Source organism: Geotrypetes seraphini, chromosome 1, assembly GCF_902459505.1.
Source record: "Geotrypetes seraphini chromosome 1, aGeoSer1.1, whole genome shotgun sequence".
In the NCBI taxonomy this organism is placed as follows: Eukaryota; Metazoa; Chordata; class Amphibia; order Gymnophiona; family Dermophiidae; genus Geotrypetes; species Geotrypetes seraphini.
In genome coordinates this window covers 58,290,174-58,317,510 of record NC_047084.1, presented here as the reverse complement: position 1 = coordinate 58,317,510, position 27,337 = coordinate 58,290,174, and the positions used below count along the sequence as shown (strand labels likewise).

At 42.4% G+C, this 27,337-nt stretch overlaps 1 protein-coding gene across 2 annotated transcripts in view; it reads right to left on the bottom strand.

Moving 5' to 3' along the window:
- HCN1 (hyperpolarization activated cyclic nucleotide gated potassium channel 1) overlaps positions 1-27,337 on the bottom strand; it is a 619,095-nt gene that overhangs the window by 59,887 nt on the left and 531,871 nt on the right. For both annotated transcript variants that reach the window (XM_033931614.1, XM_033931607.1), the window contains one exon: positions 5,442-5,682. In XM_033931614.1, coding sequence (XP_033787505.1) covers positions 5,442-5,682 — 241 coding nt within the window. The remainder of the gene's footprint in view (positions 1-5,441; positions 5,683-27,337) is intronic.

The window sequence follows — 27,337 nt, the reverse complement described above, 5'->3', positions numbered from 1 at the left end:
TTCTCTAAGTTTAGCATGCTATCTGTTACCAAACTATATCTGAGAATGCAGCACCATTGTTGGAGCTACAGCCTGGGCACCCTGAGGTTGTGCATGCAGACTCATGCTGCTCCTTGTGACCCTGGGCGGGTCACCTGCTCTCCTATTGCCCCAGGTACATTAAATAGACTGTGAACCCACCGGGACAATCAAGGAATTATGCTTGAGTACCTGAATAAATTCTTGTAAACCATTCTGAGCTCCCCTGGGAGAAAGGTATAGAAAACTGAATAAACAAATAAATAAATGAGCGTTGGACCATTTACCTCACCAGGCTGTGCTAAAAACCTCTAGTGCCATTTAGTAAAATCCAGTGTTAAATAATATTAACTTATAAGGTAAGCACATTTATTAATAATAATATATTGGTTAAACGTATAAAAGAAACAACCATGTGCAAATCGAATATGATATGAAAGATCATTATGAGGATTGAAATTTGTTTTGAAGTGATCTGAACTATCAGTAAATTCTGCCTTACATTGGCAATACAGTGACTATGGTTGGCTAAGGCAGTGCTTTTCAACCCAGTCCTTGAGGCCCACCTACTTCCATCAGGTTTTTGGAATATCCACAATGAATATGCATAAGATACAATTGCATGCACTGTCTCCATGGTATGTAAAATCTACCTCTTGCATATTTACTGTCGATATAATGAAAATATGATGATAAAAGGTGTACCTCAAGGATTGGGTTGAGAAGCACTGGGCATATATAATAAAATCAAAACATACAATCACAGATTTAAAAAAAGTCATAAACAAAAAATAACTTTCAAGGAAATGGTTGCTTAAACAAAATTGTCTTCACATATTTCCTAAACTGCAACTCACTGGAAGACCCCTTAACCTCAACTGGCAAAGCATTCTACATGGAAGTGACTGAAAAGTCAAATGAGTCACAGATTTAAATGACGGAATTTTAAGCAACATTTGACTCTCAGAAAGTGCTGGATGGTATATACGGAATAAAGAGCTCAACACACCAGGACTATCGTCTCTTAATACCCTGAAGATCAAACAAACTATTTTAAACTTAATGTGGAATGAAATAGGTAGTCAATGCAAATCCCACAATATATGCATAATATACATAATGTGGTCAAATTTGGACACATGCATGATAATCCGTGCCACAGCGGACTGCTGGGCACGATGGACCACTGGTCTGACCCAGCAGCGGCAATTCTTATATTCTTATGTGAATCACATATTTGGGTAGACCAAGATAAAGTAAATTACAGTAATGAAAAACAAGGGTCAGTACTGCAATAATAATAGTACGAAAGTTATCCAATGAAAGAATATCCCTCAATCTTCTTAATAGATGTAGCTTTAAAAAAAGCCTTTGACACCACAGCCTTAATTTGTGGCTTAAAAGATAACACAGAATCAAAAATGATACCCAAATATTTGCATTGACAGAGCACAGAAATCTTCATATCATCGAAGACAATCTCAGTTGGAAAGATATCCCTGAACAGGAACTGAAAATTGTATGTCATCTGCATATAGCCAAAAATTTATGCCTAGTTTTCTAAGCTCCTGACAAAGAGACAACAGGTGGAGATATAAAAAAAAAAAATAAATTGAAAATAAAACCAGCTGATAAGGAAGACCCCTGAGGTATTCCTTTCAAAAGAACAGCTCAAGCAGAGCAATCCTGATAAACACACGACAAATCCTGTCAGTCAAAAAAAAACAAAAAACAAAAACCTCAAAACAGTCTAAAACCTTGCCTCCGATACCCTGGGATCCCAGCCTCATCAATAAAATCTGGTGATTGACAGTATCAAAAGCAGATGACGTCCAGGGTCCAGGAAAATCATTAAAAAACAACAATCACCATGATCATGGCCTACACATATAAAATCAAGAGGAGACAACAACAGCAACTCTGTCGAATGTTTAGGATGAAATCCAAACTGGAAATCATCAAGGACACTAGAGAAAGGAGTAGCCTAGAGGTTAGAGCTACAACCTCAGCACCCTGAGGTTATGGGTTCATACTGCACCTTTTGACCCTCTGACTCAATCCTCCATTGCACCGGTATGCTAGATAGATTGTGGGCCCACCGGAATAGATAGGGACAAATGACTGAGTACTTGAATGTAAATTACTTAGACAATTAATAGGGCAGTATATAAATAACTAACCCCCACTTTTACAAAACCGTAGTGCGGTTTGTAGCACCGGCCGAGGTGGTAAAAACTCAGATATTTATAAGAATTCTATGAGCATCGATGCTGTTACCGCAGTGGCCAGCGCTAAAAAGCACGCTATGGTTTTGTAAAAGGGGTGGGGGGGATTTAAATAAATAAATAAAATGTATCAATGGCACTAAGTATATGCTAATGCCCATAAGAATGTGCTAAGCTTTAGTAAAAGGGACCTTATGTGAATTCAGTTCTTCATTTCAGATGATTTCATAAGAACTTCAAATCTGAAGAAATAAGATAAGTCCATATATCCATTCTCATTTTCACTTCAATTCAGTTTGATTATGCTATAAATCAATATGTTTACATAGGGAATTTTTCTAGACCTGTGATATTTTTAGCTACAGAATATGGCTTTAACTTATGCTGTGCATATTAGCCCACAAAGAGATCTTTTTCCTCCTAGGAATAAAAATCACAATTTAAACACCTGGAAGTTAATTAGGAAAAAAATTATTGGTGATTGTTTTGGGAATTTATATGTATTTTTTAATATTTACTTTATTTCATGCTCAAGTTCCATGGTGATGGGAATATTCATTAATTTCATCTCCTTTTTCAGATACAGATGTTGTCTGTGGGATGGGAAAATTTGCATTTCCAGGAAGAGATAATGAAAGAAAGCATAATATAATATAAACAGAACAGGGATTCTCCAGAGAAGAGCCTTGCAAGCTGGATCAGCACTTGTTAATCAGAATGGAAGGGGTCTGACTCTGAACTCTGCAGTGCCCCTGCAGACTAATCAGGAAGCTCCGACTGCAAATATTTTCTTTCACATAAACACCTGAGCCAATGTTAATACCGTTCTTGCTTGTCATTTGTAATTTAGCTAGTATGATCTGCTACAGCTCCTAGAAAATCTTTCAGCTTCAAATAACTGTCCATTCTGGTCCACTAGATGTAGTACATAATGAAGTCAAAACACAGATGATTAATTGAGTTAACTTTCAGGGTTAATCAGATAAATTGGATTTTTTTTTTTTTTTTTTAATTCCCCAGGCTGCTGCGCACTTAAAATTTAACTGGACAAATCACTAAAAGAAGGAAGAGTACACTGAAGGCATCAAATATATTAAACAGATCATGCCAGCAGAGAGTGCTATCTGGTTAAGTTTTTCAGGTTAACTCAGATTGAAAAGCTGGACTTAACTGGTCATTCTTTAAATCTTGATTTCACAGTTTACATATCATCAAACTGGTTATTATTGTACATTGAATTAAAGATAATTGGAGTAAATTTTTAAAAATAACTTTTACATTTACAGGCAGCAAATGAATGTATTGTAGATACTCGAATATAAACCAAGGGCTCCTTTTAGTAAAGGTGTGCTAGCGTTTTTAGCGCGCGCTAAAGATTAGCGCGCACTAACCATGCACTAAATGAAAATACTAACGCAAGCTCTATGGAGGCGTTAGCGTTTAGCGGGTGTGGTATTGTAGCACGCGCTAAAACCGTTAGCGCACCGTAGTAAAAGGAGCCCCTAGATTTTTGGGCCCCAAAATGGGGGTCTCATTTTATATTCAAATTTACCAGATAGCCAATGCTTTTATCCTCCCTAATGATGGGCACTGCTTTCCTGCATCCCCCCCCTGTGACTGGCACTGCACTCCTGCATACCCCACTAATGACCGGTGCTGTTTAATGCAGCCCCCCCAAAGATCGGTGCTGTACCCCCCCCCCCAATGACCACTGGCTTAGAGGGAACAGTGCCTGCAAATTCAAAACTCGATCTCGTTCAAAATTGGCTTAATAACAATAAATTAGCATTAAATATAAATAAAACAAAAGCTATGATTTTTAATTGGAAAAGAGATATCATATTAAATTTGCCTTTTCTACTTAATAATACGCCAATTGAAATTGTCCCTAAATTAAAAATCCTAGGAGTTATAATTGATGAAAAATTAGAATTTAAAGATCATATCAACAACATAGTTAAAGTCTGCTTCTATAAATTACGTTTGATTAGATCTATATCCAAATTCCTTGAATCCAAATCCCGCAATATCTTAATTCATTCTCTAGTAATAGCAAAAATAGACTATTGTAACTCTTTGTTACTTAATATTACTCAAAAAGAAAAACGACAACTGCAAATTGTTCAAAACACTGCTATTAAATTAATCCATGATGCCAAAAAATTTGATCATGTAACTCCTCTTTTCATCGAATCACATTGGCTCCCTATTTGCCAGCGCATAGAATTTAAGGTCTTGTTACTTATATTTAAAAATTTGATATTCAACAACCCCAATGCATTTCTAAAATGTTAATTCCCTATAGTTCCACACGCACACTTAGATCATCTTCCCAAAACCTATTAGTTGTTCCCTCCTTAAAAATAATAGGCACTCGAAGATTAGATATGTTCTCTGTAGTTGGCCCCCAATGGTGGAATTCATTGCCCCAATATATAAAAATTGAAAAAGACATTTTATCCTTCAAGAAATCCCTGAAAACATTTCTTTTTAAACAGGCTTTTAATATCTAAAATTTTTATTTTATTTTATTAATTTCGCTTTTAAAATCCCCTTATTCCCCAATGTTTTTTCCCTTAAATGTATTTCTCAACATAATAGATGTAACTTTAACCCCCCTTCCCTCCCAATTGTTGTTGGTCATGTTGGATTTCTATTGTTTATATATACTGTATGTATTTTAACTCAATTGTATTTTATTATTATGTACATCGCTTTGTATAAAGATATAGCGATTCATCAAATATTTAATAAACCTTGAAACCTTGAAACCTCTTGTCTTTTCCTTAATGCTACTTCCAGAATACCCATCTACTGCCTGGATTCCACCTGAGCAGCCAGATTCATTTTCATTTTTAAATCTTTTATTGAGATTTTATAATAATAAACATAACATACATGGAAAAGTACTGCTGAAGATAAGTGGCTGGCTGGTCAATGCTTAGTTTAAGTGGACAAGAGCCTTTTCCTGTCTGATTAATCTATGCTAAATATTGACTATAGTTTTTAATAGGGCACTCATTTTAAGAGGGCAAGTAGATGCTTTCTTGAGTGTTGTTTCTTTATAAATTTCTAGTGCACATGACAGAAATTGTACCTTAAATGCAAGTGCTGAAATTTTCTCCTGCTTGAGAATATGTTATCATCAACATGCATACTCGTGAACTCTGTCTGCATTCCATTCAGACAACTACTAACCTCCAAAGTAAGATCCGTCTGTTAATTTCATCTCCTTGCTGGTTTTAGCAATAACACCAGCAACTCCATGCTGAATGAAATACATCTTTTTCCCAATAGCTCCTTCCCGAATTATGTAATCACCAGGCTGAAAAACTTCAAATCGCAACTTGCTGAGCATGGCAGTTACAAAGTTCGGATCTGCATTAGCGAACAGAGGCATGGTGGCGACAAGTTTTCGACAGTTGAAGTTGACTATTTCCTGAGGAAGAAAGAATGACAAGCAGGGTAATGATCATCAATGTATAAAACAAAACAATTTTCTATAGTTTCTTTGCTTCTTGAACATATTTATTTATTTAAAAGATTTCTCAACCGCCTATTCCTAGGCGGCTTTACAAATAGCAACATACAGAAAAAACAAAATTTATACAAACATTAGACATTTCAAATAATTTAATGAGAACAATTAATTCACAGCACTCAATTATATTTCAATCCCCAAACCAGAATAAACCAGAATCATCATTCATCGGAATGCTTCTACAAAAAGTATAGTCTTAAACATTTTCTTGAACTTCTGAATGTCAGGAAGAGCTCTTTGCGGTCCAGTTAATTTGTTCCACAGAGTTACTCTTATATTGGAAAGAGCAGAAGATCTTGTGTTCTCATAGTGCACTTTTGAAAAGTCCATTAACGACAATCATATTGCGCCCTCAGACCGCAGAGTTCTAAGCAGCCAATTGACATAGCAAGGGAATCCCTTGGTAAATGTCTTTGAACACCAGTACTGTCTAATGGAAAGGTTAATAAGGTCTTTGGTTCAATAATATTTATCAATGTGCGTTTGTCCCTACTCATACCCTGTCATTCTTCTATTAACTTCTTTAAGCAAAGAGTGAATGCTAGGGTTATCAGATGTCCAGATTTCACTGGACATGTCCTTCTTTTTGAGGACATGTCCAGGGTTCCAGATGGCTTTTCAAAACCCAGCACTTTGTCCGGGTTTTGAAAAGCTTCCTCACAATTGCATCGGGCAGGAGGGCATACATTAATGTGCAGATGCCATGTGATGATGTCAGGTGTCATGTGTCATCATGTCGCATGCATGAATGCCCTCCTGCCTGATGAAAGCAGGCAGTGGGGGGTGGGGCTGGGGCAGAGCTAGGGTAGCATTGAGAATGGGACTGGGGTGTAGTAGGGCAGGGATGGGTGGAACTGGGCGGGCCTGGGAGCGGGTCTAGGTCCTAGTGAATGTATAGAATCTATATTCTGATATGCGAATACCTTAAACGGCAGCTAAAAACCTGTGAAATCTATATTCTATGGAACAGAATTCTGTTATATAATTAACTGGATAACTTATTGATTGGACATTTTTTTAGATATATCTGGTTAAGGTGGCACTATTGAATATTTCTGAATAAAAATAAAACAGAATAACCTATCCAGTTCTCTTTATTGCTGCAATTTCTTCAATCTGAACACATTTGTCATCTTTAAACAGTCCTGACTAGTCCTGGCTGAGACTAGTTTCAGGACAGTAGCACAATCTGTCCTAATACCATAACTGGACTATTGCAACTAACTATATTGTTGCATTACAGAAAAAGAACACAAAAGACTACAACTACTACAAAACATAGCTGCAAGACTAATTCTGAAAAGGAATCGATATGAGAGGGCATGTCTACTATTAGAACAAGAGCACTGGTTGCCAATGAAAGAAAGAATCCAGTTCAAAATAGCCTGCATGGTTTACAAAGCTATCTAGGGAGAAAACTCGGAGGGACTAACTTCTGAAATCAAAGTCCCACACTTTGGGGGGGCTGCATTAAACAGCACCGGTCATTAGTTTTGTTTCAACTCATGCATATCACAATGCTACAAAATATTCTTCCCATCATCTCAACAAGTACAGTAGGAGAAGATATTTGAGGCTACCTTTGAATACTGTCACAGGTGAGTGAGAAGAGTGGTAAGAAAACACCTGTTCCTAGGGCAAGGCAAGGGAAAATACTGTCCCAAAATGGAAGAACACTACCAACACCTCAACCCAGAACTAGCACCAGTCAGGGAAGGTTTAGTCATGAACGGGAAAATACATATTTGTTTTCACCTGAATTAAGGAAGGGAGAACAATATAACAATATGTAGGTGGAACTAATAGTGCTGAGAATAGTGTTTCTAGGGGGAATGCTGACAAGGCAACTCATAACGTTCATGTGGGACCCAGTTCAAGGCGACACCAAGAACATTCTAGTCTCCACTTTAGCCAGGAACAAGCAACACCTGCAGTTCATTATCCTGAGGCTTATAAGGGCCAGCAGCAGTGCTCAGAAAGGAGACGGCCACTGAACCAACCCAAGCTGGAGAGGAAACAGGGTATTGAAGGAAGACCAGTTCCTAGGACTCGAAACAGCCTCAACAGAACACATAGGTCAGATCTAATGCTATTGGTTTTGAAATGTTAGATTTTATGAGTGAAGCTTCTGAAAATGAAGAGTATTTAAACCCTGAAGAAGTCATGGACTTTAATGTGGGAAATACTGAAACTAACCTGTGTAACATAGAAACTGATTGTGTTTGAATTGAAGTTATGCTGAGATTTTGCCAAATAGCAAACTTAGTAGCTAGAACGGTTTGCTAGTTTGTTGAGGAAGTAAAGGGGGCTGACTGCCCTAGTAAACTCAAGTTTGGAAAGTTTCCTGCATGCTTTAATGCCTTAGATGAAGGTTCTTGCAAGCTTCTTTTGAAAGAACCCGAGTTTTTCTAGGCTGTGGCAGTTTGCACTGCACAGCCCTGGCAGTGGTCTTTTGGATATTTTTTTCCTTTTTGATTTTATTTTGACTGGATTGTGGGTCCTGTGGGTAGTGACCACAATCAATGGTCACTGTGGGAGGAGGTTCATTCTGCCCTGAGCTCTGCAGTCAGAAGAGCTCAGAGGCAAGATCCAGTCTGACGCTGTCAGTAATAATTTTGAAACTGTGTGAAAGCCTTTTGGGGAACCAGTTGAATATAGTACTGGGAGTAGTAAACAGTCCCTGGTGCCAGAGGCCAAGGGAGGACATTTTGGAATCTATTTTTGAAAGCCCAGTTTTCTTTTGAACCATGAATGTTATTTTGGGTTTTGCTGAAAATTGAAGTGCCTGAAGGAATAAAGTACTTTAAGTTTGAATCAATTCAGGAGTTTTTATTACTTGATCCACCACTCCAATTGCAAACTAATTAACTGCTCGGTCAGCGTCATGTGCGCTGGGCTCTCTCGACCATACCCGCTTGGGCATGTCCCGGCCTGGTGATGCACAGTGATAATACCAAGGACCTCTCATTTGGAACAAACTATCAACACACCTAAGACAACTCACCACTTACCCTGAATTTCGGAAGAAACTAAAAAAATGTATCTTTTCTCTCTATAGCTGCTTTCTTATCCTTCACCCCTTCCTCTAAAACCAACTTTCCCTCTAACAATGTAACTTCAAGAACCTCTAACAATGTAACTTCAAGAACTTGATCTAAATCTTATTGTAAACTGCATAGATTCCTTGCAGAAAATTGTAGTGTATAAGACACTTTTTTATATCCTCTATAATAAAATCCTAAGCGCGCATACGCACTTAGGACGGCGTGTTCCCTGAAAGCATGCTGTGTGCCTTTGTGCCAAATTCCATTTTCGAACATGGAGGCAGGGAACACGCTGGCGACTCCCCCCTCCTGCCCTCACTCACCAACCACTGCTGCTGCTCCTCTTCAAAGCAGCTTGCTGAGGTTTGCGGCTGGCTGTAGCAAACCTCACAGGCCGCTCTGCACCTCGGTAGCACGTTCTCTCTGACGCAAGGGATCGCGTCAGAGGGAACGTGCTACCGACATGCAGAGCTGCTTTGAAGAGGCCAGGAAGCCGGATGCTGGACAGGGGGGAGCAGGTAAGGGGTGCTGCTGGACAGGGGGAGCAGGGAAGAGGTGCTGCTGGACAGGGGGGGAAGGTAAAAGGAAGGGAGGCCTACTCCTGGACAGGGGGAGCAAGGAAGAGGTGCTGCTGGACGGGGGGGAGGTAACAGGAAGGGAGGCCTACTGCTGGACAGGAGGAGCAGGGAAGAGGTGGGAGACATAAAATGAAGGGAGAAGGGCTGCTGCTGGACAGGGGGAGCAGGGAAGGGGTGGTGGTGGACTGCCGAGGAAAGAGAGAGACAGAAAGAAAGACAGACAGGCAGAAAGTGGCCAAGGAGAGAGAGAGTAAGAAAGACAGACACACACATCTATTCTAGCACCTGTTAATGTAACAGGCTTAAAGACTAGTTGTATTATAAAAGACTATCTTGCTAAATCTTTACTGTGCTCAAATACTGCCCTCAACCATTCTTCTCTTAACCAGTTAATTTTAGACTGAATATTGAGTTGTCCAGTCAAAACTAGTCAGTAGGCCCAAAATTTTAAAACTGACAATTTATCTGGTTAAATCTTGAATTTAAAAGATACAGTGGTGCCTCACACAACGAACTTAATTGGTTCCAGGAGCAAGTTTGTTATGTGAAACGTTCGTTATGTGAAACGCGTTTTCCCATAGGAATACATGTAAAAAAAAATAATTCGTTCTGCAGCATAAAATATGCTAAGATGACATAAAAAAGATAAATTTTTTGTTATTATTTTTATTTAGATACATCTAAAAACATACATCTCCCTGTCCTTTTACTTCCACTATCTTCCTATCCCATCTCTATTCCCTTTTGTCCCTCTCCCCATGATCAATCATCTCACCACCTCTCTCTGCCCTCACCCTCAGGGTTCAAGATTGCTTCCACTCTTTTTCCTGTTGTTCTCTCTGCCTGTCACCCTATGATTTAGCATCCCTTCTGCCCTTGTCCAATATTTCCCCTTCTCTCCCTCCCTCTCATCCCCTGCTCCAACATGTGCTTTCAGCGGCCTTCTCCCCCCTTAAGCGTCTTTTCTTCTCCACTCCACCTTTCCTCCCTCCCTGCCTCCACCTTTGTGGCGCTTTTGCACCCGACCGACAACAGAACAGGCCCGGTCGGACAAATCTCCCTGTCCTGTAGCCGCGAATCTAAATTACCTTCTTACAGCAGCTGGATTATTGAAGCTGCTGTAAGAGGTAATTTAGATTCGCGGCTACAGGGCAGGGAGGTTTGTTGGCCGGGCCTGTTGTCGGTCGATCGGGGGACCTGACCAGCTGTGCACATTCTTCGGGGCGGACCGCCCCCTCCCCCCTCTTTCGTTCGCCATTGCCTTCTTCCTACCTGCCCTGCCGCAGCCGCACACAGCCGAACGGAAGTCTTCCTGATGTCAGCGCTGACGTCGGAGGAAGGGAGGGCTTTGCTTAAGCCCTCCCTCCGACGTCAGCGCTGACATCGGGAAGATTTCCGTTCGGCTGTGTGCTGCGACAGGGCAGGTAAGGAGAAGGAGACTACCCTCGCGGCTCGACCAACCCCGCTGCGATCCAACCCCGCAGGAACCCCGGACTTCGTTGTGTGAAACGAAGTCCGTTGTACGAATCAAGACATAAAGTTCGTTGTGCGCAGCGTTCGCTGTGCGAGGCGTTCGCTGTGCGAGGCACCACTGTATATTGTTTTGAATGTTGTCCCCAATGTTTCTCTAGCTGGGATGAACAGTACCATAATTTTATAGGTGAAGGATTGAAAAATTGTGAAAAGGAAGAGTCAAACATAGGTAATTCTGTATTCTTAATTTCATCTTGTTAACCATGTTTAGACCCATAGCCAGAAATTTTACTACAGTGAAAGTATCTTTAAGTTACTATTCCTTATAAGTACTTCACCTAATAACTATACTATAGGTTGCTTATATGTTTATTATATCACCCCAAGGGCACTAAGAAGGTAATTTTATAACTGTGTACCAACTGTATAAAAAAGTGCCAATGGGTGCCTAGTAGGAGCCTATTCTATAAAGAAGGCCCCCAGAGATCTCTAGGTAGGTCACCATTGTCTTTCTATTATTTTTTCTGCTGCTTTGCCTCTCTACCTAGGCTCAGGCCAGAAGAGAGAAAGTGAATGGGGAAAGAGCCACATGCTTGGAGAACAAGGCATTTCTCAATAGACAAAAGAGAATGCATTTGGAAATTCTTGTAACCTTGAGGATACCCCCAATGAAGTCTGGTATAAATGGATGTCACTGACACATACTGAAAACAAAACAGAACAACTGCCCTACAAAAGTCTGCAGGAAAAGGAAAGAGTAGGGTCAAAAAGATCACTTTGCCTGGGTGAATCACTTTAAAAATGATTAATTGTATTGTCACATATATCATGTATTTACAGAAGTCATCATGAACCCATGTTTTGGTAGCAACATGCCTTCTTCAGGGGTTACCACAATGTATATCTGTAACAAATATATGTAAATTACAGAGTTATTAAGTATGCATAAAAGCCTAAAACATGACACCTAATCAAATCATCAAACACCCAGAGACCCAGTGTTGTAATATTACAACATCACATTTAAGGCTACAAAATAAACCCTCCCCCATTTTTTTTCTTTTTAAAACTTCATGTACATTACTAATAGAACCTATTGTTCAGTTCTGCAACACCATTGGATGGTTGAATGTGTAAATAGGTCTGTTTATCTGGCCATGAAGTCATACAACCCTGTTGCCTGCTTTGGAGTATATCATCTTGTTGTTTTGGACGGGATACATCAGGACTAAAGTAAGTAAAAAGCTTGAAATATTTTTTTATGTGATCATTAATATGTGTAGATCATGCAGATTTTATGACATCATTGAATATACTGATTTTAAGAGATTTAGAGCTGGTTATTTCTATGTTGTAATTTTACAACAGTGGGTCAAAGTGATAGCAAGGTTTTGTCTGCACTCCCCTGAGACCCAGTGTTGTAATATTACAACATCACATTTAAGGCTACAAAATAAACCCTCCCCCATTTTTTTTCTTTTTAAAACTTCATGTACATTACTAATAGAACCTATTGTTCAGTTCTGCAACACCATTGGATGGTTGAATGTGTAAATAGGTCTGTTTATCTGGCCATGAAGTCATACAACCCTGTTGCCTGCTTTGGAGTAATGATGTCCATTCCCTCTGCACACCACTGGAGTACTTTCAGAAGTTTGTGACAGAAGATATGATCAACGCTCTGGCAGATAACACAAATCAGTACAGTTTTCAGAAGAAAGGATCATCTATAAACACAAACACAAAGGAAATAGAGCAAATGATTGGCATGTATCTGAAGATGGGTCTTGTCCAAATGCCTGGAGTCCGTATGTACTGGGAAGCAGACACAAGATACAGTCCTGTCGCTGATGTAATGTCACGAAACAGATTCCAGTCTCTGTTGACATCATTACATTTTGTGAACAATCTAACCGTGTCTGAGATGGAACAAAAAAGTGACAAACTCTGGAAACTCAGACCATGGCTTGATGCTTTCAGAGAGAAATGCCTAAAAGTGGTCCCTGAAGAACATAACTCTGTTGATGAAATGATGATCCCTTTCAGGGGGAAATTCAGCAGCATCAAACAGTACATGCATGGCAAGCCAAACCCATGGGGGTTCAAGCTGTGGGCAAGGACTGGAATCTCTGGTATACTTTGTGATTTTGATGTGTACCAAGGCAGTGTGAATGGAATACGGGCAAGATCTGAACTTGGACTATCAGGGGATGTTGTGATGAAACTTGCTTCCACACTTCCACATAGTCACAACTACAAGATCTATGCAGACAACTTTTTCACCAGCATCCCATTGATAGTTAGGCTGCTGGATTGTGGAATTCATTACACAGGAACAGCCAGACAAGTGCGCCTTCCAAACTGTAATCTTGAGGATGAGAAAAGCTTGAAGAAAAAGGGAAGAGGAAGCTTTGATGTCAGAGTGGAGTCAAATCACAACATTTGTGCTGTGAAATGGTTTGACAACAGACAGGTTACACTTGTGTCTTCCTTTGCTGGCCCACAACCAGTGGAGAAGATTCAACGCTGGGACAAAACTGCCAAAAGATTTGTTGAAGTTGAGAGGCCTTATATCGTGGCTGCCTATAACAAATTCATGGGCGGAGTGGATTTGTTAGACTCATTTGCAGCAAAATACAAGTTTCCACTGAAGTCCTACCGCTGGTACCTTTACATCTTCTGGCACACCATTAACCTAGCTGTGATCAATGCTTGGCTCCTGTACAAAAGGGACTGCAAAGCTTTGGATATCCCAAAGAAACAGATGCTAAACAGGAGAATGTTTCAGGCCCAGTTGGCATCTTCTCTTATCCTGATCGGAACGGCTGGGTCAGTGTCAAAGCGAGGGCGACCATCTGCAAGCCCAGTTTCATCAAGAGGGGGCACCTTGACTTCCCAAAAGAGGCAGTTTACAGATGATGGAGGTTCTTCAGCTGCCATGACAGCCAAAAAGTCAAATGCACACCCTCCAAAGGAAGTTTGCAAGGACATGATTGGACATTTTCCCATCAAAGCCGATAGAGGACGGTGCCGACACTGTGCAAAAGGCTATACCAACACACTTTGCAGGAAGTGCAATGTTCGCCTGTGCTTTTCAGAGCAAAATAACTGTTTTTGGAACTACCATAACTGAATAAATGAACAAATAAAACATGCACATATAGGGCTCGATTCACAAAACCGTGCTATGAAGATAGCACAAGTGCTATTTCATAGCGTGGCCGTTTTTACCCGTATTTGCGCTAACATGAAATTTTTTGTGCAAAAACACGAAATTTCTTGATTACCGCTGATAGAAGTCAATGGGCGCTTCACAGGGAAAAATTTGCGTTTTTATATGATACTCATTTTTTGTATTAAATTGATAATAAAAATTACTTTTTTCTTTATTATACTATTGTTGTTGTGTATATACATAAACTTAGGTGGGTCTTTATAAGCTGTAAAGTACAAATAAACTTTTAATTATTCCTTACATGTGTTCAGAGAGAGAGTGACACTATTGAAATTCTGCTACCTTACAGGCCCAGCGTTGCAATTTTACAACATCCTCCCCAAAAGTTACTAAAATGTCAAAATAAAATAAAAAAACACTGATTTAGGGATCACAAGCCTCCTATAACAACATGTGAACGTTCGAAAACATTTTTTTACGTTTTTTTCTATATTTGGGTCTCTGTGGGTGGGACATCAATCATGTAATCTCATCAAATCATCAAACATCTATCATGCGGAGAGGCATTTTTGATACGATGTCTAAATCCGAGTTTAGATGTTCTGAAGAATGCACACAAAAATCCAGTATCAAAAAAGCCCATTTTCAAAACTGTGACATGTCTGTCTTGTTTTTCGAAAATGGATGTGTTTGTGCTCTGTGAATCTTTTTGTTTTATTTTTTTAATCTTTATTAGAATTTCAAACTTAAATCACAAGACAAAACTTGTTACAAGAAACAAAATATTAAAAAAAGGTGAATATGCCCAAAAAGGCATCAACTTTATCTCTTCATTAGGTCTACTGATTTCTATGTTTTTGAACCATGTTTGAAAAAAAATGACCAAAACTTGGGATGTAGGAGGGGCAAGAAGTGAGCTCAGGCCACTAAGCCAACATTCAAAAGGATCAAGTTATGAGCATATGGTTATATAGAACAACATAAAACACACATACTAATGTGCCAGTATATCGTTTTATTCAGAGTACCAGGTTTCAAGTTTAGTAAAATTATGATCAAATAGCAATTTAAAAAAAAAAGTAAAAAATCAAAGCGATGGGGAAGACAGACAAAACAATGAAGAGCATTAACATAGACGATCATGACTATTAGATAAGAAAGGGATGCGGGGAGAACTACAATTGTAATAAGAAAGATAACAATAAAAGGACAAAACATGAGATCAGGAAGATAGAACATATAACAAAGGTTTGACTGACCCCGGCCCAATCATTCATAGCAATCACACTACAGCACAAAGTTAAAAAGACAAGGATTAGAGAAAGGAAATGGAAGAGAGGACCTTCCTAGAGCCAATCACCTCTGATCAGGTTATGGTGTTTCACAATTGAGCAGTTGTGAAAACAAGTAGAGATGTTTTTACTCTGACAGGGGTGGGGTTTTTTCCAACCCTATGCATAGAAGGTCAGGCCTGTGTACAGTATATGCCAACTGAATGAATTTTATATCAAGTCTATTAAAGATTTTTTTTCATATGCCAATTAATGTTGTTTGATATGCCAATTAATGTTGTTTGATATGCCAATTAAAATACTAGTCTGATTGTACAGTACTGCCACCTCCTATCATGTTCGCTGCCTACTAACTGAGAGGGAAGGGACTAGAAAAAGTTGAATATTGGCCATTAGATTTGGGAAATTAGCTCTGTGTATCCTTACCAAAGCATGGGCAAAGAGAGAGCATGCTTTAGATCTATTGTCCAGAGTCCCAAATCTTGGTCAACAGAAAATGATCCTGTGTGTTCCCTAATCTCTGACTCCTAAACACAAAAGTTGAGGTTGATATTCAAAGCGATTTAACTGGCCAGAAATGGTTCCTAGCCAGTTAAATTGCTTGTTCAAGGCTAACCGCTCATTTTCAGTGGCACTTAGCTGTTTAGGGTAGATAAAAATGACTGGGTAGTAGTGTTGCCCAATTCACGATTCAAATCGATTCACCGATTCATTTTGGGTGAATCAATTCGAATCGATTTACCCCACCAAAAAATCGGCCTCCCGATTCATTGACTGACCTTCCCCACTCACCTTCTAAAGCAGGAGCGGTAGCACTGCCTTTTGCTGGCCTGCTGCTGCTCCTGCTTTAGAGGGCAAGTGGGGAGAGTCAGTCAGGAAGTGGCTTACCCACTGCTGTGCTCTCTGTCTTCCCCCTGGCCTCCAGAATCAATCTCCCTAACTTCAGCAGCCTGCAATAAGATCTCTGGCACTAGCGATCTTTGCAAGCTGCTGAACGGCTTTGGAGCGTCTTCTCTCTGCCACGGTCAGACGTCAGAGAAGGGGCGGGACCGCGGCAGAGAGAAGATGCTCCGAAGCCGTTCAGCAGCTTGCAAAGATCACTAGAGCCAGCGATCTTATTGCAGGCTGCTGAAGTTAGGGAGATTGATTCTGGAGGCCAAGGGGAACAGCAGGCCTTCCAGAGTGGGGGGGGGGGGGTGCAGCCTTCCATGGGAGGGGAGTACAGGCCTTCAGAGGAGATAGGCAGGCAGGCCTTCAAAGGGGGGGACAGGCAGGCAGGCCTTCGGGGGGGATGCAGGCCTCAAAGGGGGGGACAGGCAGGCAGGCCTTTAGGGGATGCAGGCCTTCAAAGGGGGAGGGGGACAGGCAGGCAGGCCTTCGGGGGGATGCAGGCCTTCAAAGGGGGGGGGAACAGGGAGGCAGGCCTGCGGGGGGATGAAGACCTTCAAAGGGGGGACAGGCAGGCAGGTCTTCAGGGGGGATGTAGGCCTTTGAGGGTGGACAGGCCTTCACGGGGATTTGCAGGCCTTCAAGGGGAGAACAGACCAGGGGAGGGGAGTCCTAGTGTAGAAGTACAACGAGTGAGAGAGGGGAGGGGGGGTCAAAGAGACGTGCAAATGCCGGACTTTGGGGGGGAAGAAATAATGGGTCTGAAAATAGAGGAGATGATGGACAATGGGATTTAGGGATGGAAGGAACAGAAAGGGAGAGAAGTTGGACACAAGGGATGGTGTAGAGGGGGGAAATAGAGATACTGGACAGGAGAGTAGTTGGGAAAAGAAAAGGAGAGATGGTGGACCCTGGGGTGGTGGGGAAGGAGGGAGAGATGCTGGATGAAAGGGTAGTTAAGAAAAGGTGGATATGTGGATGGAGACGAAAAAAAAAGAAAAATGCCAGACCTCTGGGAGAGGGAAGGGAAACGAAAGGGGAGGACAGAGATGGCAGATGGATGGTTAGAACAGAGAAAGAAGAAAGAAGGAGACCCTGGCAAGCAAGTTATCAGAAGACAACCAGAGCCTTGGACCAACAAGATTTGAATGACCAGACAACAAAAGGTAGAAAAACGAATTATATTTTTCCTTTTGTGATTACAATATGTCAGATTTGAAACGTGTATCCTGCCAGAGCTGGTGTTAGACCGCAAATGTGAGCTAGGATTTAAGAGAGAGAGGAAAAGTCTTTTTTGTTTGTTTATTTTGTTTACACCACAGCGCCGGTGTGGTTAGGAGAAGACAAAGGGGGTGAAAAGGCTATAAAAGGGGGAAGAGGCTATAAAATAAACCCACCAGGATGTTTGAAAAAAACACCCAATTGGGCAGGAAAAGCGAATCGAATCGAAAAACCAATTCACTAGGCTGAATCGAATCGAATCTAAATTTTTTTTCCTGAATTGGGCAGCACTACTGGGTAGCATCCAACACAAAACTGGCTATTTTGTATGGATTGTCAGCCCTTAACTGGCCAAGGTCACTGCATAATTAGGACCAGATAAAAGTCAGTCCTATCTTTATGTGGTACCCCATGATGGGTAGGGGAAAACCAACTTTGATAAGTCCTACCTTCTCTGGCTGCATGAATTTATTCATCCTTTATGCACACTATAAAGTTCATTGTCTAGGTTAGTTCGTCAGAGCAAATTATTAATGTTTATATTGCCAGTTTCAATTGATTAACCTTAGGTTGAGTTATTATACAATTATCTTGGTGTCAAAACATACACCATGTAGAGATTTTACAATGACAAAAGGTCATTTCATAAGAATCTCCAAGACACTGAATATGCAGTTTATAATTAATCTAGAGATCAGAATATAACCATGTATCAATTTGTGTTTTCAGAAACAGCATGATGAAACCATGATCAGATATGCATAATTAATTATAATTACAGTCATGGTGTGAAAACAGTGTGAAACAAAAAAATATCTATAATTTTGCATCTCAGAATACACCCACACAGAATATTGTTTCCTGAATGAGTGCAAATTATTGGATGCATTGATTTTTGAATTAATCAATTTCATGCAGTAGAATAAAGTTCAAAGGGTGTTTTCACACTGGTAAGTTCTGAGTTGTGATTGAGACATGTTAGATGGATTGATGACAACTTGAGTGGAACTAGGGACGTTTTTGTTTCATCAATCTATGTTTATCTCGTAATTGTCAAATATATTTTACCTATATTAGACCCTCTTTTAAGAAGCCACAGGTTGCAGTGGTATTAGCTGTGATGCTCATAAAATTCCTATGAGCATTGGAGCTAATACCACCATGGCTGGCGATAACAAAAGAAAGCCTAGCATGGCTGAATATTTGGCTTAGCGGATTGGCCAGTGACCTGCTGTGTTATTGCAATATAGCCAGTTACTGCCAATATTCAGTGGCTCACTGTTCTACAGCTGAAGACAGCTGCCTAAAAAGGTCTTTGACCATTGAGACCTAGCTGTTTAGCCACTGAATAATGGCATACCGTATTTTCACGTAGATAACGTGCACCCGTGTAAAACGCGCACACGGGTATAGCGCGCGGAAAACACAAATTTATGTAAAGAAATTTTTATATACCGCGCTCACGGGTATACCGCGCATGCCGCCCCGACTCTCCTCTGGCTGCCCTGACTCTCCTCTGGCTGCCCTGACTTTCCGTTCGCTGCCCCGACTCTCCGTTCGCTGCCCCGACTCTCCGTTCGCTGCCCCGACTCTCCGTTCACCTGCCCCGACTTTCCGTTCGCTGCCCCGACTCTCCTCTGGCTGCCCCGACTCTCCTCTGGCTGCCCCGACTTTCCGTTCGCTGCCCCGACTCTTCGTTCGCTGCCCCGACTCTTCGTTCGCTGCCCCGACTCTCCTCTGGCTGCCCCGACTCTCCGTTCACCTGCCCCGACTTTCCGTTCGCTGCCCCGACTCTCCTCTGGCTGCCCCGACTCTCCTCTGGCTGCCCTGACTTTCCGTTCGCTGCCCCGACTCTCCGTTCACTGCCCCGACTCTCCTCTGGCTGCCCCGACTCTCCGTTCACCTGCCCCGACTTTCCGTTCACTGCCCCGACTCTCCTCTGGCTGCCCTGACTTTCCGTTCGCTGCCCCGACTCTCCTCTGGCTGCCCTGACTTTCCGTTCGCTGCCCCGACTCTCCTCTGGCTGCCCTGACTTTCCGTTCACTGCCCCGACTCTCCTCTGGTTGCCCCGACTCTCCGTTCACCCGCCCCGACTTTCCGTTCACTGCCCCGGCTCTCCTCTGGCTGCCCTGACTTTCCATTCGCTGCCCCAACTCTCCTCTGGTTGCCCCGACTCTCCGTTCACCCGCCCCGACTTTCCGTTCACTGCCCCGACTCTCCTCTGGCTGCCCTGACTTTCTGTTCGCTGCCCCGACTCTCCTCTGGCTGCCCCGACTCTCCTCTGGCTGCCCCGACTTTCCGTTCGCTGCCCCGACTCTCCGTGCGCTGCCCCGACTCTCCTTTCGCCCACCCTGCCTTGCTCCCAGCTCTGTAAGCATGCGCAATGGTCTGAGCATGCTTGCCGCTTAGTTTTCTGCGCCGGGTTGTGGGGGCGCGCTTTTGACCTGTCACCAAGGCAGTTTTTTTGGCGGTGTGCTTTTCACCACGTGGCTGTGGCCCCCCTCTACCTGGCCTTGTAATTTGCCCAGTGAATACTATTTTGACTATACAACAGCATCTCAGCCTTTGGGTAAGCCTATAAAAGATTAATGCTGCATGTAGAGCCCACATTTTAATTTGATCTCTTCAGATTGGTATTCTGCATATATCTACCCGGTAGTAGAGTTTATCAATTAAATTTAAATTTACCGCCATAATGGCAGGAATGAGACGAAAGTCATATACAGCGGACTTTAAGCTTCAAGTCGTTGCGAAAGCTGAGGAAATAGGCAACCGGGCCGCAGCGAGAGAGTTCGATGTTGGAGAAACATCGGTGCATGAATGGAGAAAAGATAAGAAGGAACTGGAGAAATGCAATCCGCGAAAACGGGCACATCGTGGGGCCAAACCAAAATGGCCTCAGCAGGAGGATGACTTGAAGCAGTGGATTCTGGCGAGAAGGGAGCAAAATCAATCAGTCTCTACTGTTGCGATTCAGATGAAGGCAAAACTACTTGCCAATGGAAGAGGAATACCCGACTTCAAAGCTGGCTTCACATGGATCTCAAAATTTATGAAAAGGAACGGACTATCAGTTAGAATGAGAACAACTGTTGGCCAGCGACTTCCAGATGACTGGCAACAAAAATTGATTGATTTCCGTGACTTTGTCGCCAAAGAAATATCTGAACTTGGCATCACTGCAAAGGACGTCATCAACATGGATGAAATTCCAATGGCATTCGACATTCCAGCGACAAGAACCATAGCCTCCACAGGTACTAAATCTGTTGCCATCACCACAACTGGGCATGAAAGAACGTGTTTTACAGTCGTTCTTGGTTGCTCAGCTAGCGGGGTTAAGTTAAAGCCCATGCTCATTTTCAAAAGGGTCACTATGCCCCGTGAAAAGCTGCCCACCAGTGTGGTTGTGCACTGCAACAAGAAGGGATGGATGGACTGCGACGTAATGAGATTGTGGGTAGATAAATGCTTTAGGGCAAGACAGGGTGGATTCTTTGCAAAAAAATCCTTGTTAATTTTTGATGCCATGGCTGCCCACAAAGAAAAAAATGTTCAGGCCTACATTAATTCTACTCGTGCCCACATCGCTTTGATGCCTGGAGGCCTGACATGTAAGCTGCAACCACTTGACATCGCAGTGAATCATCCATTCAAGACTTTTATTAGAAAGGAGTGGGAGGAGTGGATGCAGAGCGGCATGCACGAGTACACACCCGCGGGGCGGCTGAAGCGGGCAACTTTCACAGAAGTCTGCAAGTGGGTGGCTTCAGCATGGGACAAAATAACACCAGATACCATTCGAAACGGATTTAGAAAAGCGGGCATTGTTTATGAAACCAATGACACTACGGGTACTACCAGTGCAGCGGAAGGAGGCAACAACATGGATATCAGCGATGACGATGATGACGATATTACTTCGGAAATAAACGAGGATCGTCTGCAGGCCGTGCTCACTTTATTTAATGACGATGATGACAATTCGGATTTTGATGGATTCAAGGATTCAGATGACTGTGATGATGATGACTGAATAAACCTGTAAACTTTGTTTATTTACAACTTTACTGTAATTACGGTAACTGTATTTAGATTATTTTGTCCTCGATACTTCGTTTGATCTACCAGTTAATGTTATAGTTTATAAGAATGAACATGTAATTTCTGTTCTTGTTGCTGAATTCATACTCACTAACTCTAGATTAAAAGTTATACGGTTGTTTATAAGAATGAACAGTTTTTTTCTTTTCACATGTTTGGTTGGAGGGTGTGTGAATGGTGCGTGAGTTCTCCTATGTCTGGTTGAGGTGGATTGAATTACCGGTATTTAGCTGAAGAAATTATGGTAGTTAAACACCCCCCCCCCCCATTCCACACACATTACAGTAATTCTCTTCCATCTTTGTTCCCATTATAAAAAACACTGATAAGTTTCCAGAAAAAAATACATTAAAATAAGAAGTGAAAACAAAGGCCCCTACAGATGAGAACATAACATAAGAATAGCTTAACTGGGTCAGTCCAATGGTCCATCATGCCCAGTAGCCCATTCTCATGGTAGCCAATCCAGGTCACTAATACCTGGTCAAAACCCAAAGAATAGCAAACATTCCATGCTACGGATCCAGGGCAAGCAGACGCTTCCCCCATGTCTTAATAACAGACTATGGACTTTTCCTCCAGGAATTTGTCCAAACCTTTTTAAAACCAGCAACGCTATCTGCTTTTACCATAACTTAAATCTTTCCTTCCAAACAGAGACCTTGCTAGATGTCAAATACAGAAAGAACAAGGTAACTTCACAAGGACTTAGCTGTGCAGGAAATGTGAATCTCCTCATACACCCACCATATAGTGCAAAAATGTGCAAAGGTCTGTTTTTTTCTTTCGATCACTGCATAGCCTAATGCCACACAAATATATTCTGAAGGTCAATGCTAAGGTTAACAAAGTTTCCTTCCTTGGACCACAAGGAGATACTGACAAACCACTAGAAGAGATCCCAAAACAACTACGCAGGCACAACACCACTCAGTGTGTGAACCAGTTCAGTGGAGTGGACTACGGTAACTGGGGGGTGGAAATAGACCCGGAGTTTTCTCAGCAGAATTTCCCAGAACATCTCTTCCTCTCAACACATTGACACGCTGGTGGGTTTATTTTATAGCTTTTTCACTCCCTTCGGTCTGCCTGTCCCCCCTTGAAGTCCTGTCCCCCCTTGAAGTCCTGCCTGTCCCCCCTTGAAGTCCTGTCCCCCCTTGATGTCCTGTCCCCCCTTGAAGTCCTGTCCCCCCTTGAAGGTCTGCCTGTCCCCCCTTGAAGTCCTGTCCCCCCTTGAAGGTCTGCCTGTCCCCCCTTGAAGTCCTGTCCTCCCTTGAAGTCCTGTCCCCATCCTGAAAGCCTGATGTCCCCCCCCCCCGACGCCCGATTCATCATCCGGAAGGACCGCTCGCACCCCCACCGCTCGCACTCCCACCCCGATGGACCGTTCGCACTCCCACCCGAAGAACCGCTTGCACCCCCACAGTCTCCCCCCCTCCCCCATGGAGAAGCTGTCTACCTTGTTTCCGGATACCAGTGAGCCCAGCTGTTTCCTCTGCCGGCGGTCCTGCCCCTTCTCTGAGCCCTGCTGCGCTGCTTCCTCTTCCGGCGGTCCCGCCCTTTCTCTGACGTCAGAGAAAGGGCGGGACCGCCGGAAGAGGAAGCAGCGTAGCGCAGGGCTCAGAGAAGGGGCAGGACCGCCGGCAGAGGAAACAGCTGGGCTCACTGGCATCCGGAAATAAGGTAGACAGCTTCTCCATGGGGGAGGGGGGGAGACTGTGGGGGTGCGAGCGGTTCTTCGGGTGGGAGTGCGAGCGGTCCATTGGGGTGGGAGTGCGAGTGGTGGGGGTGCGAGCGGTCCTTCCGGATGATGAATCGGGCGTCGGGCGAGGTGGGAACTATGTATAAAAATTTTTATATACTGCGCTCATGCGTATACCGCGCAAGGTTATGCACGGTTTGTAAAAACACGTATAACGCGCGTGTTATATGCGTGAAAATACGGTAATTGGCTATATGCAGTTCAGTCAAAAATAGACTGAAACTTCAATGCTGGTGGCGCCAACATTGAATTTCTGGTATCACCGCGGACTGCAGGAGATTGCTGGCAATTTCCTGCAGTCTGAATATGAGCCTGACCGAGTCCTACTTACAAAGCTGTGTTTGGTGTTTAATGCGAGTTTTATTGCATCAGCAGTTATCACAGTGCTGTATCACCAGCTATTACAACTATATTGGTGCATGTTAAATTATTATGCTAAACATTTAACATGGAAGTTCATAACGGGAAACATGGAATGGGTGGGGACTGTGTCTTGTCATTAACACAGGAGTCATCACCATGCATTAATGCTATTGTAGCACTTAAGGCCAGTAAGGAATACCTCCACTAGCTACCACTGCTTTGTACTATGTGGCTGATTTCCCCAAAATGCTGGAAATGCCAGGACAGACTTCTACAATTGCTTCACTTCTTCTCAGTTCCTATACCTGCTGATCCATAAAGCAGTTCTTGCTTCCATTATAGACTTTTACTTCTCTAGCATGCCCTGATGTTGCATTTACCCAGTCAATCTCGGAGTAATTGAAATTAACAATTATTATTGTGATATCCAGTTCATTAGTCTTCCTAATTTCTGATAAAATTTCAGTTATCTTATCTGTTCGTTCTAGCCTGACGCATACTAGAACATTCCCTTTACTATTATTTTCCCTTTTGCACATGGAATTTCTTCCCCTAGGGATTCCAAGGTATATTTTTGTTCCTGTAGAATATTTAGGGCTCCTTTTACGAAGGCGTGTTAGCGGTTTAATGCACGTAATAGCGCACGCTAAACCACCGGCCACGCTAGCCGCTACCGCCTCCTTTTAAGCAGGCGGTAGTTTTTTGGCTAGCGCAGGGGTTAGCGCGTGATGAAAAGTTGCACGCGTTAAACCTGCTAATGTGCCTTCGTAAAAGGAGCCCTTAGTGTATGTCAGGGGTTCCTACACTTTTAGCTAATTTTAAAATGGCCAAGTCAACAAAACTGTGAGTTTTGTTGACATTCCTCTCTTATATAAAGGCCTAGACCAGATGGTTGTATTACATAGATAATATTATATGGAATTCTAATTTTATATTATACATACAACGTGTCTGTATCTTGCCTCATTAACATTTTTCCTTTTTGTACTTATTGTATATTAAAATTCAATAAAATCTTTGAACTTAAAAAAAAAATGGCGAAGTCAAAATGATCTACCAACAATAAAATTTTTAAAAACACAAGGCACATTGTACGCAGAGAAAATGTTAATTATCATTTGTATTCGGGGTTTTTTCAGAAGTCAAGGCAGATGACTTTAAAATATGCAATGTCACCTCAGTAGCAACTATACAAAAATAGACAAATATACCCCCTCCCCTTTTACTAAACCGTGATAACGATTTTTAGTGCAGGGAGCTGCGCTGAATGCCTCTCGCAGCTCTCGACACTATAAACCACTATCGTGGTTTAGTGAAGGGAGGCCATAGTACAAAATAGAGACAGCAGATATAAATTCTCAAAACGGACACATTATGATCACTAAATTGAAAATGAAATCATTTTTCCTACCTTTTCCTACCTGGTGATTTAATGAGTCTCTAGTTACAATTCCTTCTTCTGTAAATCCAATATTTCTTTCTGTCTTTCATTTTCTGCCCCCTCTCCTTTTCTTTCTGTCTCTCTTTCTCTCTCCCCCTGTCCCCCCCCCCCCCAAGCCATCACGCCAATTTCTCCCTGCTTCCCAAAGCCAGGCTTGGCTCAAACAACCACCGGGCCCACAAGCCTTCACCTCCAACATCAATTCATATCTTAGAGAGGAAGTTACAGGCCAGCCGGGCAGCAATTGGCTGGCCCAGAACTTCCTCTCTGACATCAGAATTGACATCGGAGGTGAAGTCTTGTGGGTCCGGCACTTGTATGTGCCTGGCCTGGGTTGGGGAGGCAGGAAGAACAAGATTGCAAAGACAATGTGATCAAATCGCGTTGCCTTTGCAATCTACTGGTCGATCACGATCGACCATTTGGGCACCCCTGGTCTATGTGATTCAAGGCCTTCCTTAATATATAATGTTATGCAACGGACCTGGGGAGAGGAAGAAGCGATATGAATCGCTCTGAAAAGAGAAGATGGAACTTCTATCTACGTGGGTGTAGTCTACGACCTCCGACTCACTCGCAGTAAATTGATAAGGAATTGATTGTGGATATCCAAAAGTTTGGAAGGAAAGAGAAGGTTCTGCTATTGGGAGATTTCAACCTGCCGGATGCAGACTGGAATGTTCTGTCTGCGGAATCGGAAAGAAGTTGGGAGATTGTGGATGCCTTTCAAGAGGCTCTGCTCAGACAAATGGTGATGGAACCCACAAGGGGAAAAGCGATATTGGATCTGGTCCTCACAAATGGAGAGAGTATCTCTAATGTTTGAGTGGATGCTCGCCTGGGAAGTAGCAACCATCAAACAGTTCGGTTTGATATAACGGCTAAAGTGGAGAGCGGCCGCACGATACTTAAAGTCCTAGATTTCAAACATACGGACTTTAATGCAATGGGAGAGTACCTGAAGAAAGAGCTGTTAGGATGGGAGGACATAAGAGAAGTGGATAGACAGTGGTCTAAGCTGAAAGGAGCAATAAAAATGGCTACGGACCTTTATGTGAAGAAAATCAATAAAAACAAGAGAAAAAGGAAGCCGATATGGTTCTCCAAACTAGTGGCGGACAAAATAAAGGCGAAAGAGTTGGCGTTCGTGAAATATAAAAAATCCCAAGAGGAATGCAGAAAGGACTACAGGATGAAACTGAAAAGAAGCCAAGAAAGAAATACGTCTGGCAAAAGCACAGGCGGAAGAACAAATGGCTAAAAATGTAAAAAAGGGAGACAAAATTTTTTTCAGATATGTTAGTGAAAGGAGGAAGATAAAAAATGGAATTGCTAAACTAAAAGATGCTGGGAACCGATATGTGGAGGGTGATGAGGAAAAAGCAAATGTGCTTAACAAATACTTCTGTTCTGTGTTCACAGAAGAAAATCCTAGAGAGGACCGAGATTGTCTGGCAAAGTTACATAGTAACATAGTAACATAGTAGATGACAGCAGATAAAGACCCGAATGGTCCATCCAGTCTGCCCAACCTGATTCAATTTAAATTTTTTTTTTTTTCTTCTTAGCTATTTCTGGGCGAGAATCCAAAGCTTTACCCGGTACTGTGCTTGGGTTCCAACTGCCGAAATCTCTGTTAAGACTTACTCCAGCCCATCTACACCCTCCCAGCCATTGAAGCCCTCCCCTGCCCATCCTCCTCCAAACGGCCATACACAGAAACAGACCGTAAAAGTCTGCCCAGTAACTGGCCTAATTCAATCTTTAATATTATTTTCTGATTCTAAATCTTCTGTGTTCATCCCACGCTTCTTTGAACTCAGTCACAGTTTTACTCTGAACCACCTCTCTCGGGAGCGCATTCCAGGCATCCACCACCCTCTCCGTAAAGTAGAATTTCCTAACATTGCCCCTGAATCTACCACCCTTCAACCTCAAATTATGTCCTCTGGTTTTACCATTTTCCTTTCTCTGGAAAAGATTTTGTTCTACGTTAATACCCTTTAAGTATTTGAACTTCTGAATCATATCTCCACTGTCTCTCCTTTCCTCTAGGGTATACATATTCAGGGCTTCCAGTCTCTCCTCATACGTCTTCTGGCGCAAGCCTCCTATCATTTTCGTCGCCCTCCTCTGGACCACCTCAAGTCTTCTTACGTCTTTCGCCAGATACGGTCTCCAAAACTGAACACAATACTCCAAGTGGGGCCTC